The sequence below is a fragment of the Pseudochaenichthys georgianus genome, chromosome 5 (genome assembly GCF_902827115.2).
Source record: "Pseudochaenichthys georgianus chromosome 5, fPseGeo1.2, whole genome shotgun sequence".
NCBI classification, from domain to species: domain Eukaryota; kingdom Metazoa; phylum Chordata; class Actinopteri; order Perciformes; family Channichthyidae; genus Pseudochaenichthys; species Pseudochaenichthys georgianus.
In genome coordinates, this window is record NC_047507.1 from 19113191 (window position 1) to 19129622 (window position 16432).

General features: G+C 39.3%; 1 protein-coding gene across 1 annotated transcript; it reads left to right on the forward strand.

Annotated features, from left to right (window-relative positions):
- On the forward strand, positions 1–15634 carry LOC117447386 (myosin heavy chain, fast skeletal muscle-like). Its single transcript, XM_071203126.1, has 39 exons — positions 1–205; positions 336–479; positions 587–743; positions 976–1003; positions 1111–1222; positions 1314–1406; positions 1556–1619; positions 1707–1805; positions 1896–1999; positions 2086–2224; positions 2712–2830; positions 2924–3073; positions 3164–3334; positions 3420–3726; positions 3999–4063; positions 4567–4654; positions 4807–4924; positions 5011–5134; positions 5221–5357; positions 5851–6106; positions 6202–6444; positions 6537–6713; positions 6802–6947; positions 7037–7127; positions 7509–7898; positions 8233–8359; positions 8466–8584; positions 8682–8878; positions 9047–9230; positions 9315–9480; positions 10546–10670; positions 10768–11076; positions 11176–11379; positions 11475–11600; positions 13699–13869; positions 13950–14054; positions 14985–15080; positions 15242–15373; positions 15519–15634. The coding sequence occupies exons 1-39, from the start codon at positions 8–10 to the stop codon at positions 15537–15539; spliced, it is 5802 nt and encodes a 1933-aa protein (XP_071059227.1). The 5' UTR covers positions 1–7; the 3' UTR covers positions 15540–15634.
- Positions 15635–16432: the final 798 nt, after the last annotated feature.

The window sequence follows — 16432 nt, forward strand, 5'->3', positions numbered from 1 at the left end:
AGGAACCATGGACGCTGAAATGGAGTGTTTTGGGCCGGCTGCCTTATACCTCCGGAAGTCTAACAGGGAGAGAGTAGAGGCTCAAAATACTGCGTTTGATGCTAAAACAGCTTATTACGTGACAGAGCCTGCTGAGATGTATTTGAAGGGGAAACTCGTGAAAAAGGAGGGTGGTAAAGCCACAGTTGAAGTTCAAGGTGGAAAGGTATGTATACATTTATTCATGTAGTCATGTATACATTAGACACAAGTAAAGGTAATGTCTGCGGACCCTTACCATATATTTTCTAATGGTGCTGCACATCCTCAAAACTTGTTTTTATTCTTTGTAACAGAGTCTCACAGTTAAGGATGATGACATCTTCCCCATGAACCCTCCAAAGTACGATAAGATTGAGGACATGGCCATGATGACCCACCTCAGTGAACCTTCTGTGCTGTATAACCTCAAAGAGCGCTATGCAGCATGGATGATCTACGTAAGACCAGTTAAACATTTACCAAATCTGTTGCACTGTATTTGATCAAAGTGTAGATTGCAAGTATGAATGTTTAATTGAATATGTATTTCCTCTTTCTGAAACAGACCTACTCAGGGCTGTTCTGCGTCACTGTGAACCCCTACAAGTGGCTCCCAGTGTATGACTCAGTGGTTGTCAATGGATACAGAGGCAAAAAGAGGATTGAGGCTCCACCCCACATCTTCTCCATCTCTGATAACGCCTATCAGTTCATGCTCCAAGGTATCAGTCAGTTCTTAGGCTGCAGTCTGTACTCAATGGTCACCCTATAAGTGGGGCTTGTGTTTCACTGTTTTGTGTTGTTTCCACAACAGTTTGTTGTCCTTGGTAAACATGCAGTTTATTGTGAAACTAGAACTGTGGTCTCATACAATTCATAATGCAATAATACTTTTAAGAATATAAATGAATGCAATAACAGAATGTGTGTGTGTAAATGTCATTCTCTCAACAGATCGTGAGAATCAGTCAATCCTGATTACGTAAGTCAATTCTCAGGATAACTTATTTAGACTGATATAACACTGATTATTTCTGTGTCTATCATTACTTACTTACACCGACACATTTGTCATATTATGCATTTTAGTGGAGAATCCGGTGCAGGAAAGACTGTCAACACCAAACGTGTCATCCAGTACTTTGCGACAATCGCAGTGGCTGGAGGAAAGAAAGTTGAAGCAGTCTCTGAAAAAATTCAGGTGAATGATTTGTATATATAATAAATGTATATAAATATGAAATCTATAAGAAGTGTAAATACAAACATGTGTCATGTTACATTGTTTAAAGGGCTCGCTGGAGGATCAAATCATTGCAGCCAACCCACTGCTGGAGGCTTATGGTAACGCCAAAACCGTGAGGAATGACAACTCATCCCGCTTTGTAAGTTTTGAGTCACAACATGTGACAGTTTTACCTACAAAGGCCTGCTACAGGATGTCAAATATAATATTTTACTACCAAGTATAAATATGTGTAATAGCAAAGGGAATCATAAATATGCCCACACTGATAACTGTATTTTTCTGCAGGGTAAATTCATCAGAATCCATTTTGGAACAACTGGAAAGTTGGCTTCAGCTGATATTGAAACATGTAAGCCTTCATCCGACTATTATCCAGAAGATGTAATCAAAAGACAAACAGTAAAACACTTTATTTATTATATCACCTTTTTTACAGATCTGCTGGAGAAGTCTCGAGTGGCGTTCCAGCTGTCTGCTGAGAGGAGCTACCACATCTTCTATCAGCTGATGACCGGCCACAAACCCGAACTCTTGGGTCAGACATTTTAGATTTCCAAGCCCATTTATAACCTGCTGTATCGTGTATTTTTGCTTTAAAAAGTAACCAAACACAATCTTTTCTCAGACGCTCTCCTGATCACCACCAATCCATTTGACTATCCCATGATCAGTCAGGGTGAAATCACCGTCAAGAGTATAGATGACGTTGAAGAGTTTATTGCCACTGATGTAAGAAAATTATCAAATTAAAATGTTCTTTATTCGTTCAAAAGCAGAGAGTGCAGAGTTCATGTGTTTTCTTTGAATATTCTTAGACTGCCATCGACATCCTGGGCTTCACTGCTGATGAGAAGATGAGCATTTACAAGCTGACTGGATCTGTGATGCATCACGGCGGCATGAAGTTCAAGCAGAAGCAGCGTGAAGAGCAGGCCGAGCCCGATGGCAATGAGGGTATGTGGGACTTGAAAACTCGAAAACAAGTGAAAATGAATAAATTGAAACCTTTTTTAATCCCTATAAGGGGTGCAAGATAACATCGCCTCTTCTTCAGTATGGGCTGATACAGGCTTTGAAATACAATATTTACATTGTGCAACATTGAACATTTAATACAATATGACAGGCTGAAGGATGGGTACTGAAACCAGGTATTAAATTGCCAATTGGTAAATAATTGAAACTAAATTGAAAAGTAATGGTTGGACCTGACATTTTGCAGTTATTTTATGGGTAGTTTTTCTCTCTTTATATGCAATTATATTATCATGCTGTAGCCTCTCCTTTGCTCTCTGTCAGGATGTTGCTCAACAGGAGGAATGACTGATAATGACTGATGACTTTCTCCTTATGCTTTCTAGTTTTCACTCAGATCTATTATTTATTTTAATGATATGTAAAATGAATATTATGACTTTTCATGGTTTGCTATTCTTTTCAGTCGCCGATAAAATCGCCTACCTCATGGGCCTGAACTCAGCCGACATCCTGAAGGCTCTGTGCTACCCAAGGGTCAAAGTCGGAAATGAATTTGTGACTAAAAGCCAGACTGTGCCTCAGGTAAAATCTTCTCATACAGTCCATACAGCTTAACCCCTAAAACCTTTGGTTATTGATAATAATATTTCATTATTGTTGTTTTTTTCAAATCAGGTGAACAATAATGTCAGTGCTCTCTGCAAGTCTATCTATGAGAAGATGTTCTTGTGGATGGTCGTCAGAATCAATGAGATGCTGGCCACCAAGCAGTCCAGACAGTTCTACATTGGTGTCCTGGATATTGCCGGGTTTGAAATCTTCGATGTAAGTTAAAACACACATAGCACTTGTCAGGTTTACAGAGTGAAACAGCACAATGAAAGTTTGACATTACATCTTCTTTCCCATCTCAAGTATAACAGCTTGGAGCAGCTGTGCATCAACTTCACCAATGAGAAGCTGCAACAGTTTTTCAACCACCACATGTTTGTCCTGGAGCAAGAAGAGTACAAGAAAGAGGGAATTGAATGGGAGTTCATTGACTTTGGTATGGACTTGGCTGCCTGCATTGAGCTGATTGAAAAGGTGAGCTACATGCAGTTTATTAACGCACACAGAAAACTATTTATGACTTTAAGCTTTGTTTTTAATTATCATTTCATCATGACAGCCAATGGGAATCTTCTCCATCCTTGAAGAGGAGTGCATGTTCCCCAAGGCATCAGACGTCACCTTCAAGAACAAACTGTTCGACCAGCATATTGGTAAAAGTGCAGCCTTCCAGAAACCCAAACCTGCCAAAGGCAAAGCTGAGGCTCACTTTGCTCTGTTGCACTATGCCGGCACCGTCGACTACAACGTCAACGGATGGCTGGAAAAGAACAAAGACCCCCTGAACGACTCAGTGGTTCAGCTCTACCAGAAGTCTTCAGTCAAACTGTTGGCTCTCCTCTATGCATCACATTCTTCAGGAGATGGTAGAGGTTTTATTTTTATATTTAAGTGACTACACATCACATAAGATGTTAAGAAATGTACTAATGCATGGTATTTCAGCCAGACAATACGGGTACTTTGTATAGTCAATTTGTTATTTTGGGAAGGAAAGAAGGAAGCTGAGGGGCTTTAAACAAAATTACCCCAAAGGAAAACTATTTATTATGCAACATGTGATCATACTTTGTAGTAATTTAAATACCAAAAAACTAAATGAAAATCTAACTATAAATGCTTTTTACAGATGCTAAAGGTGTAAAGAAGGCTGGTAGCAAGAAGAAAGGTGGATCCTTCCAGACAGTGTCGGCTCTCTTTAGGGTAATTATTATTGTCAGAAATAAAAAATGTTGGTCACCCTATAAATATAATTATATGACTATCCATCATCCAGGGAATTATGTAAAATAGGAGATGATAAAAAGTGTTAGAGATTAAGCATACAGTAAATGTAGTTTATCAGCAACTCCTTAATGCCATAGATTTAATATCAAGTTGATGCATTAACTAAGCATAGGAAGACCTTCAACAAGGCAAATTGTGGTTAAAGCAAGCGAGACGACACATTTCCTATACCTACAATCTGTCAAACTCTTTGAGGCTAAAACAAAAGTCAATATTTCATTTTGTTTGTACATACCTGCAGGCGTATCACAGAACTTTTATCATTCAACCTTTACAAACAAAAATGTGTTGAGCTCATTCATTTGCCACTATTTCTATGTAATGTGTTGAGGAGTTGTATGATCGAACGTGTATGAAACATGAAGTCGTGTCTGTGTCAAGATTTTAGAGAACATTTTAAAAGTTTGATGCATCCACAGGAAAACTTGGGCAAGCTGATGACTAACTTAAGGTGCACTCACCCACACTTTGTGCGCTGTTTGATTCCCAATGAATCAAAAACACCAGGTGAGTTATAAAAGTCATTTTATGATCTCTGTGAACCCATAACTATCCCTCTTTCTGTATGCTTGTCCTGTCTGCTAAATACACATTTTCTCAGTGTCACTGATCTGTGCAAAGGCTTCACTTCCAACACATTGTGCTTGCTACTGTTTAAGGTCTCATACAGAACTTCCTGGTCATCCACCAGCTGAGGTGTAATGGTGTGCTGGAAGGTATCAGGATCTGCAGAAAGGGCTTCCCCAGCAGGATCCAATATGCTGACTTCAAGCAGAGGTAGAGTTACTGCTTCTGTACCTCTCAGTCCACATTTGTTGATTTGTGTTCTGTTGAAGATCTGATTTAAAGTTAATTTTTTTCAGATACAAAATATTGAACGCTAGTGTCATCCCTGAGGGACAGTTCATCGACAACAAGAAGGCCTCAGAGAAGCTTCTGCAATCTATCGATGTAGATAAATCACAGTACAGATTCGGCCATACCAAGGTAAATAAACAGATTTAAATGCAATCATATAAGTAGCTTGAAACTGATTTTGATTGGTTAATATATTTGATCAAATCTATTGTCAGGTATTCTTCAAGGCTGGATTGCTGGGTACTTTGGAGGAGATGAGGGATGAGAAACTGGTCGAGCTGGTCACAATGACCCAGGCTCTCTGCAGAGGTTACCTCATGAGGAGAGAGTTCGTCAAGATGATGGCGAGGAGGTTTGATCAGTATTTTCTAAGATACACATACTTTAGCACTTATAGCAAAAGAAACATTGAAAGAGAGCTTTGTACATGTGCGGAATTCTTCGTGATTTTGAGTACCTGATTTGAACTCTATAATAACAACATGTAGGAAGACAGCTGGCAAAAAAGAGCTTTTGTACAAAGATGTCCTGGCTCCTCTGAATCTTCTCTCATACTGTAGCAATTCTTGGTCAGATAAACCACAGGATATGTGTGTTGCTCTGGTGTTTACAGCAGAGGTTTGTCAGATGTATAGATTTATAGGGTGGGTTTTTATAGCTTGATTGATCACCGAAGGAAACTGTCCACACTGTCCAACACAGTTAAATGTTTCCATGAGCTGTATTGGTGTCTCATTTATACACAAAAAGGGATGTAAGAGGTGCAGCAATAAGAAACTGTTCTTTTGTCTTAAATAAGTGTTTGTGAAAAAATTCTGATTTTTTTCTTTGTGTTGTGTCCCCAGAGAGGCCGTTTACTCCATCCAGTACAACATCCGTGCATTCATGAATGTCAAAACCTGGCCATGGATGAAGCTCTACTTCAGAATCAAACCTCTGCTGAAGAGTGCAGAGAGTGAAAAGGAGATGGCGCAAATGAAAGAGGACTTCGAAAAAATGAAAGAGGATCTAGCAAAGGCTCTGTCAAAGAAGAAGGAGCTTGAGGAGAAGATGGTTTCTCTGCTGCAGGAGAATAATGACTTGGAGCTGCAAATTCAGTCTGTACGTTAAAATAGATAGAGGCTATTGCTTTTTTAAAAATCCTGGTTTTAAAGTTCAATAAATACATGTTTTATTTTATTTCATTTCAAATCTAGGAAGGTGACACCCTCTGTGATGCAGAGGAAAGGTGTGAGGGGCTCATTAAGGCAAAAATCCAGCTTGAGGCCAAATGCAAAGAGACGTCTGAGAGACTGGAGGATGAGGAGGAAATGAATGGTGAGCTGACTGCAAAGAAGAGGAAGCTGGAGGACGAGTGCTCTGAGTTGAAGAAAGACATCGATGACTTGGAGCTCACCCTGGCCAAAGTGGAAAAGGAGAAACATGCCACAGAGAACAAGGTTAATGTCTCTCTTTTCGCTTTTTTAAGCTGTGCTTATTAGAAAATACACTGATTTAATAATGAAAACATGTGTTTATCTAACCTGTTTAGGTTAAAAACCTTGTTGAGGAAATGTCATCTCAAGATGAAACCATTGCCAAGTTGACCAAAGAGAAGAAAGCCCTCCAAGAGGCCCATCAGCAGACCCTCGATGATCTGCAGGCAGAGGAAGACAAAGTCAACACTCTGACCAAGGCTAGTGTCAAGCTGGAGCAACAAGTCGACGATGTAAGAGGCTGTGTTTTTAGTTTTGAGAGACACACACCAACGTTTTATATTGCCACTCTTCACACTATTCTCTATGTGTATTCACTAGCTTGAAGGTTCCTTGGAGCAAGAAAAGAAACTTCGTATGGATCTCGAACGATCAAAAAGAAAGCTTGAGGGAGATCTGAAGCTGGCCCTAGAATCCCTGATGGATCTGGAGAATGACAAGCAGCAGTCTGATGAGAAAATAAAGAAGTATGTAAAAATGACAACTTTATTAATAACCTCCCAAATTCGTAAATAACAGTATGTTTCTAACATTTTTCATTATTTCTGTTAACTAGGAGAGACTTTGAGATAAGTCACCTTCTTGGCAAGATAGAAGATGAACAGTCAGTTGGTATTCAACTTCACAAGACAATTAAGGAATTGCAGGTAATGTGTAAATATGTGTTTGGGCTTTGTCAAATAATCTGTTTGTAATAGTATATAAGTAAAATGATCATTGAAGAGACAGAAAGATAAAGAATGCAATGAAATTCAAAATTCAGTCATTTTACTTGAATAAATTGTTTTTCTCTTTCATATTGAAAACGTATAAATATGTGTGATTTACTTGAGACAGTTTAAGCGTCCTGATGTGTAACCATTACACAGGACTTTCTGCTTTGCAAATCAGTTAATTTTGAAAAGAAACATAGTTTATGAAATGTTGAGGTTATTTTCTCTATTATTATAAATTGCTTTGTCTTAGTTTTTGATTGTACAATTTTGTCAAATACATTTGAAAAAATAAAATGTTCTGTTGCACCACAGGCTCGTATTGAGGAGCTGGAGGAGGAGATCGAGGCTGAGCGAACTGCTCGGGCCAAGGTGGAGAAGCAGAGGTCTGATCTCTCCAGGGAACTTGAGGAGATCAGCGAGAGGCTGGAAGAAGCTGGAGGAGCAACTTCTGTTCAGATCGAGATGAGCAAGAAGCGTGAGGCTGAGTTTCAGAAGCTGCGTCGTGACCTCGAAGAGTCCACCCTGCAGCACGAGGCCACCGCTGCAGCTCTCCGTAAGAAGCAGGCTGACAGCGTGGCAGAGCTCGGAGAACAGATCGACAACCTCCAGAGAGTCAAACAGAAGCTGGAGAAAGAGAAGAGCGAGTACAAGATGGAGATCGATGACGTCTGCAGCAACATGGAGAGTCTCGCCAAATCAAAGGTAACATTTATGATTGTTTTTTATTTAAAGATGAGCAATGACCACAATTCACTTCATTCAAGTATCATTACATTATTTAGCAGAGGTGTTGCACAACAAAATGCTGCTGTAGTCAATGTATGCCAAAACAACATTGCTATAAAAAAGTTTTACATTTTAATCTGGAGGAATTTACAGTAAGCAGCAAAAAGACAAACAGAAGTGAATTCTCTGGTCAGATAATATGGCCAGGATAAACATTAAAACTTTGACTATTTTCTGCCTCCTATGCTTTCTTCATTGTCAGAAGCAATATGACTTCAGAAAACTAAATGGTGTTGATTTGTGTCTATAGGGTAACCTGGAGAAAATGTGCCGTTCTCTTGAGGATCAACTAAGTGAATTTAAGACCAAGAATGAAGAACATGTGCGTCAGTTAAATGATATCAACGCTCAAAGATCAAGACTCGCGACTGAAAATGGTGAGTGCAACATCTGGGAAGAGAATAATTAAACTCCTTCTGAAATTTTTCTGACAACATTTGTCAGTTAGCACAAATCACTAACCAAAAATACTTTTCTAATCAGGGGAACTTGGTCATCAGTTGGAAGAGAAGGAGTCTCTTGTTTCACAGCTTACCAGGGGAAAACAGGCTTACATTCACCAACTTGAGGAGCTCAAAAGGCACCTTGAAGAAGAAGTTAAGGTACGGTCGTGTCCTTTTTTGCCACAAATGGCCCAATGTTTTTTATCATACTAAGACATTATTATAACCAATTTTTTTCTTTTTCTTTCTTAATTAGGCCAAAAACGCCCTGGCTCATGCTGTTCAGTCGGCCCGTCATGACTGCGACCTGCTCAGAGAGCAGTACGAGGAGGAGCAGGAGGCCAAGTCTGAGCTGCAGCGCGCAATGTCTAAGGCCAACAGCGAGGTGGCTCAGTGGAGAGCCAAATACGAGACTGACGCCATTCAGCGCACTGAGGAGCTGGAGGAGGCTAAGTAAGTCATCAAAATGTAAACTTTGTATAAACATTACCAATGACAAATGAAGGCTCCTCAGCTTTAAGATGTTGTTGTAATTTAGAGGGATGCATCTAATAGAAGCTTGAGTCGTATATATATCCTTTGCATCATTTCTAAAACTCATATACTAACATGCTTTAACAGGAAAAAGCTTGCCCAGCGTCTTCAGGATGCAGAAGAATCCATCGAGGCTGTGAATGCAAAATGTGCCTCTCTGGAAAAGACGAAACAGAGATTGCTGTGTGAAGTGGAGGACCTGATGATCGATGCAGAGAGAGCTAATGCTCTGGCTGCTAACCTCGACAAGAAGCAAAGAAACTTTGACAAGGTCAGATGTTTTTGTAATGTACTCTTTTTTTAACTGTTTAACGTGAGGTGACAGAATACACTCATTTGTTTTTTACATGTTCAGGTTCTTGCAGAGTGGAAGCAGAAGTTTGAGGAGAGCCAGGCAGAACTGGAGGGATCTCTAAAAGAAGTTCGTTCTCTCAGCACAGAGATGTTCAAGCTGAAGAATTCATATGAAGAAGCGATAGATCACCTGGAGACCCTGAAGAGAGAGAACAAGAACCTGCAACGTAAGACAACAAACATTAAATACTTTAAATCCTGTAGACATTTGTATCACCTCTTGTGATACATTGTTGAAAATGTTAACCCTAAACTAAGTGCAATCATTAACAGTGGCACCATTTATACTGAAAAAGGTTTCAAAACCAAGTTAAGTACTACACTGCCTAAGTGCTGCTTTTGATACTACAGACCATTTGATTCTTTTAAATAAACTTCACAATCTTGTTGACATTTTACTATTTTATATTGGCTTGAATCTTGTACTAATAAGAACATTATTTAATACTCTATACTTTAATTAATGGTCATCAAAGAGCTATATAATTAATTGTGGTGTTCCTCAAGGCTCAATTGTAGGTCCTTCACTTTTTAATTTATATATACTACTACCTGGGAGCATCATTAGGAGACAAGTTTCCATAGTTATGCTGACGACACACATCTATACATTATCATGTCATGACTCAGAACCAATATATGCCCTTTTTAATAGTAAGCTATGAGATGGCTTTTCTAAACATCAATCGGGACCAAGTCCTGGTTATTGATTCTGGAGCTCAGGAAAATAAACTGGATAGAAAACTTCCGAAATAATATATTGAAACCAGAATCTCAAAAATAGTTATGAACCACATATTTTAAATCAAGAAATGTATGTATTACCTGTTGAATTGGTTTTTGTCTTCCAAAAACAAATATAGCTCTACAGCAACAAAAATCAGCTGCATAAGTATTAACAAGGACCAGACAGAGACTGTACATTACTCCAATTTTAAAGTCTCTGCACTGGATACCTTTTTGCTTCAGAATTAATTGCTTTTAATAGTTTTTAAAGATCTAAAGAGCTATTTATCAGATTCGTTTTTTGAGATCATCATAAGGCCCTTTTATATTAACGGGAGGCTTATTTTTGTTATTATGGCCTGCGACTGTAGAACAGCCTCACAGAATACCTGAGAGCTGCAGAGAGTGTTCATAATTTTAAGTGTCAATTTAATACTTATAGTAATCTTTGTTGGGACATGCTTTTTAATGTACTATGTGGATTTTGTGTTTTGTTTTCTCAACAGAGGAAATCACAGATTTGACTGAAAATCTTGGGGAATCTGGGAAGACAATTCATGAATTGGAAAAGGCTAAGAAGACAGCCGAGAATGAGAGAGCAGAAGTTCAGGCTGCCCTAGAAGAGGCAGAGGTATTTAAACAACTTATTTACAAAGAAGGTGCTTCCTGATTCAAACTGCAACCATCCATATACTTTAAACGTTATCACTTTACATTTTATTTTGTAGGCTACACTGGAGCACGAAGAATCAAAGATCATCCGTGTTCAGCTCGAGCTCACCCAGGTGAAAAATGAAGTTGACAGAAGAATTGCAGAGAAGGACGAGGAGATTGAGCAGATCAAGAGGAACAGCCAGAGAGTGATTGAGACCATGCAGAGTACTTTGGATTCTGAAATCAGGAGCAGGAATGATGCCCTGAGAATCAAGAAGAAGATGGAGGGAGACCTCAATGAGCTGGAGATTCAGCTGAGCCACGCAAACCGCCAGGCATCTGAAGCCCAGAAACAGCTGAGAAACGTTCAGGGACAACTTAAGGTTGGGCTTGAATATTTAACATAAATATGTTCAAAAATAAAGCTACATGGCTTAAGCATAATGTAAATTGCTGATGAAATTATGACGTGTTTAATTCAGGATGCCCTGCTGCACCTTGATGAAGCTCTCAGAGGTGAGGCGGACATGAAGGAGCAGGTTGCCATGGTGGAGCGCAGGAACAACCTGATGATGGCTGAGATCGAGGAGCTGAGAGCAGCACTGGAGCAGACGGAGAGATGCCGCAAAGTGGCTGAACAGGAGCTGGTTGATGCCAGCGAGCGAGTGGGACTGCTGCACGTTCAGGTTCTTACCTCTATTCTATCAGTACTGTTAAATACAAGGACATGTATTAAATGTATAGACCATTTGCAACCTCACTGTATATTTTTCCTTTTTAGAACACAAATCTCATCAACACTAAAAGAAAGTTAGAGACGGACCTTGTCCAGATCCAAGGGGAAGTGGAAGACTCTATCCAGGAAGCCAGAAATGCTGAAGAAAAGGCCAAGAAAGCCATCACTGATGTGAGTCCTGCTAAGTATTTTGTTATGTATATGCCCAGCTGCTTATGCAGAAGCTCCAATATTGAAATTGAGACATTACACAGGTTACTAATAACTAATTATTAAGAAAGTATAATATTCAACCTGGGTTAGAGAAAATAGTGTCATTATCAGCCATCAACATGTTGGAAACTTTATACAGTGGGGCAAAAAAGTATTTAGTCAGTCACCAATTGTGCAAGTTCTCCCACTTAAAAAGATGAGAGGCCTGTAATTTTCATCCTAGGTATACCTCAACTATGAAAGACAAAATGAGAAGAAAAAAAATCCAGAAAATCACATTGTCTGATTTTTAAAGAATTTATTTGCAAATTATGGTGGAAAATAAGTATTTGGTCAATAACAAAAGTTCATCTCAATACTTTGTTATTTACCCTTTGTTGGCAATGACAGAGGTCAAACGTTTTCTGTAAGTCTTCACAAGGTTTTCACACACTGTTGCTGGTATTTTGGCCCATTCCTCCATGCAGATCTCCTCTACAGCAGTGATGTTTTGGGGCTGTCGCTGGGCAACACAGACTTTCAACTCCCTCCAAAGATTTTCTATGGGGTTGAGATCTGGAGACTGGCTAGGCCACTCCAGGACCTTGAAATGCTTCTTACGAAGCCACTCCTTCGTTGCCTGGGGAGTGTGTTTGGGATCATTGTCATGCTGAAAGACCCAGCCACGTTTAATCTTCAATGTCCTTGCTGATGGAAGGAGGTTGTCACTCAAAATATCACGATACATGGCCCCATTCATTCTTTCCTTTACACGGATCAGTCGTTCTGGTCCCTTTGCAGAAAAACAGCAATAAAGCATGATGTTTCCACCCCCATGTTTCACAGTAGGTATGGTGTTCTTTGGATGCAACTCAGCATTCTTTCTCCTCCAAACACATCTAGTTGAGTTTTTACCAAAAAGTTCTATTTTGGTTTCATCTGACCATATGACATTCTCCCAATCCTCTTCTGGATCATCTAAATGCTCTCTAGCAAACTTCAGACGGGCCTGGACATGTACTGGCTTAAGCAGAGGGACACGTCTGGCACTGCAGGATTTGAGTCCCTGGCGGCGTAGTGTGTTACTGATGGTAGCCTTTGTTACTTTGGTCCCAGCTCTCTGCAGGTCATTGACTAGGTCCCCCGTGTGGTTCTGGGATTTTTGCTCACCGTTCTTGTGATAATTTTGACCCCACGGGGTGAGATCTTGCGTGGAGCCCCAGATCGAGGGAGATTATCAGTGGTCTTGTCTGTCTTCCATTTTCTAATAATTGCTCCCACAGTTGATTTCTTCACACCAAGCTGCTTACCTATTGCAGATTCAGTCTTCCCAGCCTGGTGCAGGTCTACAATTTTGTTTCTGGTGTCCTTTGACAGCTCTTTGGTCTTGGCCATAGTGGAATTTGGAGTGTGACTGTTTGAGGTTGTGGACTGGTGTCTTTTATACTGATAACGAGTTCAAACAGGTGCCATTAACACAGTTAACAAGTGGAGGACAGAGGAGGCTCTTAAAGAAGAAGTTACAGGTCTGTGAGAGCCAGAAATCTTGTTTGTTTGTAGGTGACCAAATACTTATTTGACCGAGGAATTTACCGATTAATTCATTAAAAATCCTACAATGTGATTTCCTGGATCCTTTCCCCCCATTCTGTCTCTCATATTTGAAGTGTACCTAGGATGAAAATTACAGGCCTCTCTCATCTTTTTAAGTGGGAGAACTTGCACAATTGGTGGCTGCTAAATACTTTTTTGCCCCACGGTATTTGAGCAATGTCAATGCATATTGGTTATACACAAGTAGTACTTTTAGTAAATTGGTGCTCTTATTTTATAAACCTAAACTGAAACAATCAGTAAACTATAAAAGGAATATCAGGGAACTACTTTAATCAAACATATATAACCAAAAACATTGTAGGATAAAGTAATTTGACATTAACTTTATGGACTTTATAATTTCATCATAAGTGATTTCCTGTAGTAACCTATTCTTTTATTTTTCCTTTGTTTTATAAAATGGGTGCATTTCTCCTGATCTATCTGCTTATTTGCCTTCTTGCAATCACTCCATGTTTAGGCCGCCATGATGGCAGAAGAGCTGAAGAAGGAGCAGGACACCAGCTCTCATTTGGAGAGGATGAAGAAGAACCTGGAGGTGACAGTGAAGGACCTACAGGTCCGCCTGGACGAAGCCGAGAATCTGGCCTTGAAGGGCGGCAAGAAGCAGCTCCAGAAACTGGAGACTAGGGTAAGTTCATTATTATTCATTATAAAATGAAATTATGATTGAGGTTCACCTGCTGACTTTTACCCCCGCTTATCTTTCAGGTCCGTGATCTTGAGTCTGAGGTGGAGGCGGAGCAGAAACGTGGAGCTGAAGCTGTTAAAGGCGTCCGCAAATATGAACGCAGAGTGAAGGAACTGACTTACCAGGTACAGAGAACCAAAACAATGTGCACCTTAAATGTATTTTTGAAATAGTCACGCAAATTGTTTATTATTATGTGAATATCTGAAGCAATTTTATAATTGTTGCCATGTTGAAAAACTGGATGTAGAATATTTTTGAAACCTCTAGAGGGCGGTAATCACCATCATATCTCTGACGCTCCAACAGCCCAGTGGTGAGGGGGAGCATAGCCAGAAAATAAACATTGCATTGCAGCTATAAATACAACGAGGAGCTGCTTATACGTTCGATCACATGAGTGATATTTAAAGATCTGTTCAACAGATTTCTACCTTGAACTTTCTATGCAAACGACACTATTTGCAAAAACAGTCCAATTCGAAAAGATCAGTGAAATAATAAGCATGTTCAGAGTTCTTGGTATCTGAAGTACAAAATATGTTTGCCAAAACATATATATTGCGGTGAAAGTATATAAAATTACAGTTTGTTTTTTATGAAAAAAAAAGATGAAAGCTGCCCCACATGTATTTTTTGTAAAGACACATACAAGAATAAAGATACAGTTATGATGAAACAAATACACTATATAGTTCTTCCCCCTCAATCTGTGGAAAAGGGCAAATTGTGCTCAGCTTCAATTCATTATGGGCTCGTTATCATTATTATATCATTAGCATCGGGCCGATAGCTTGTGTATATTATGCTCACATTATGTCATGAAGCTATCAGCAACCATAATCCATTATTCATTTCTAATTGTCTTGTTATTATGCATTATTTTATATATTTTGTATTTGCAATCGGCTTGGTTGGTCTTGTTAGTATTTCTGAAGTGGCTTAACTGTGTAGGATGTAGGAAATGTTCTCTCAAGTGTTTTACAATAGATGTTGACACGTTGCAATGATGGTTGTGTTGGCCTCAAACCGCCTATACTGTATATTGCCTCTAGACTGAGGAGGACAAGAAGAATGTCGCCCGACTTCAGGATCTGGTGGACAAGCTGCAGCTGAAAATGAAAGCCTACAAGAGGCAGTCTGAGGAGGCTGTGAGTGTGAAATATTTGACGCATACAACGCAAATAGGTGTCAAACCAGTATCACTAACACCAGAAGACTGACAGCATGATGCATCCTGATTGGATGCTTTTCATCTCGTACACGGGTCGAATTGTTCAAGGCGTCACTTCTTTAAATTCGTGTTCTGCAGGAGGAACAGACCAACACTCACCTGTCCAAGTACAGGAAGGTGCAGCATGAGATGGAGGAGGCTGAGGAGCGGGCGGACATCGCAGAGTCTCAGGTCAACAAGCTGAGGGCAAAGAGTCGGGAGATCGTCAGGGTATGTTCATTTATATTTATTCAAAGTACAATATAATCATACTTATATATTATACGTATACTATAAAACGAAGCCCTGTATATTTACTTCTTGACAAAGGGTTAAACACTAACTTTTCACTGTCTGTTTTTGTATTGATTTAAAGGGAAAGGAGGCTGAAGAATGAGCATCAGAGAAGAGGAAACGCAGCACAAGAAATCATAAAATATGACCTTTGATGTGTCACGTATGTAACAAGAAATAAATCTGAAAGCATTTTAATACCTTGTTTGTGCCATTATTCTGATTGTTTCACGTCACTCTTAATGAAAATAATGTATAGAATTCATTTGAATTTAAAGTCTTGCTTAAAAGATAATTTACAATAATTAAACAAATGAGCATTGAAAAAAATACAAAAATATATAGTATCTATGTAATACACAATTAAGAATACAAATAAATAAGTTAGAATACATTATAATGAACTAAACTACAAAAAAGCATGCCATTCAGTCCACCTAAAATGAGCCATGTATGTTGAGTTTATATCTGAGCAGCAGTAGCTTCCTCTTTTAAAATAACCGGGTTGTCAACTGTTGCCTGTTATCACGTGAAAGTCCTGCAGGTTATGATAACTGTAAATCTGTTCCTCGTGGTGATAATGTTACTGACAGTCCTGTGACCGTAGAGCTATTTGATGTGCCTCGAAAAACACTTGTTGGACCATCTCAAGTTGTGATGGAAATAGACCTATTAGTGTACTTCACCACACAGTGATACAGCACACAGTGAATGTGTGTGTGTGTGTGTGTGTGTGTGTGTGTGTGTGTGTGTGTGTGTGTGTGTGTGTGTGTGTGTGTGTGTGTGTGTGTGTGTGTGTGTGTGGGTGTGTGTGTGTGTGTGTGTGTGTGGGTGTGTGTGTGTGTGTGTGTGTGTGTGTGTGTGTGTGAACAATCATTTAAAACAATTGGAAGCAAATGAAGAAAAAATAATTTAGCTTTTTACTAAATAGGCGATATGGAAAGAATGTACAATTTTCAATAACGCCCATCTCATATAATGCAGATAGCTTACCTT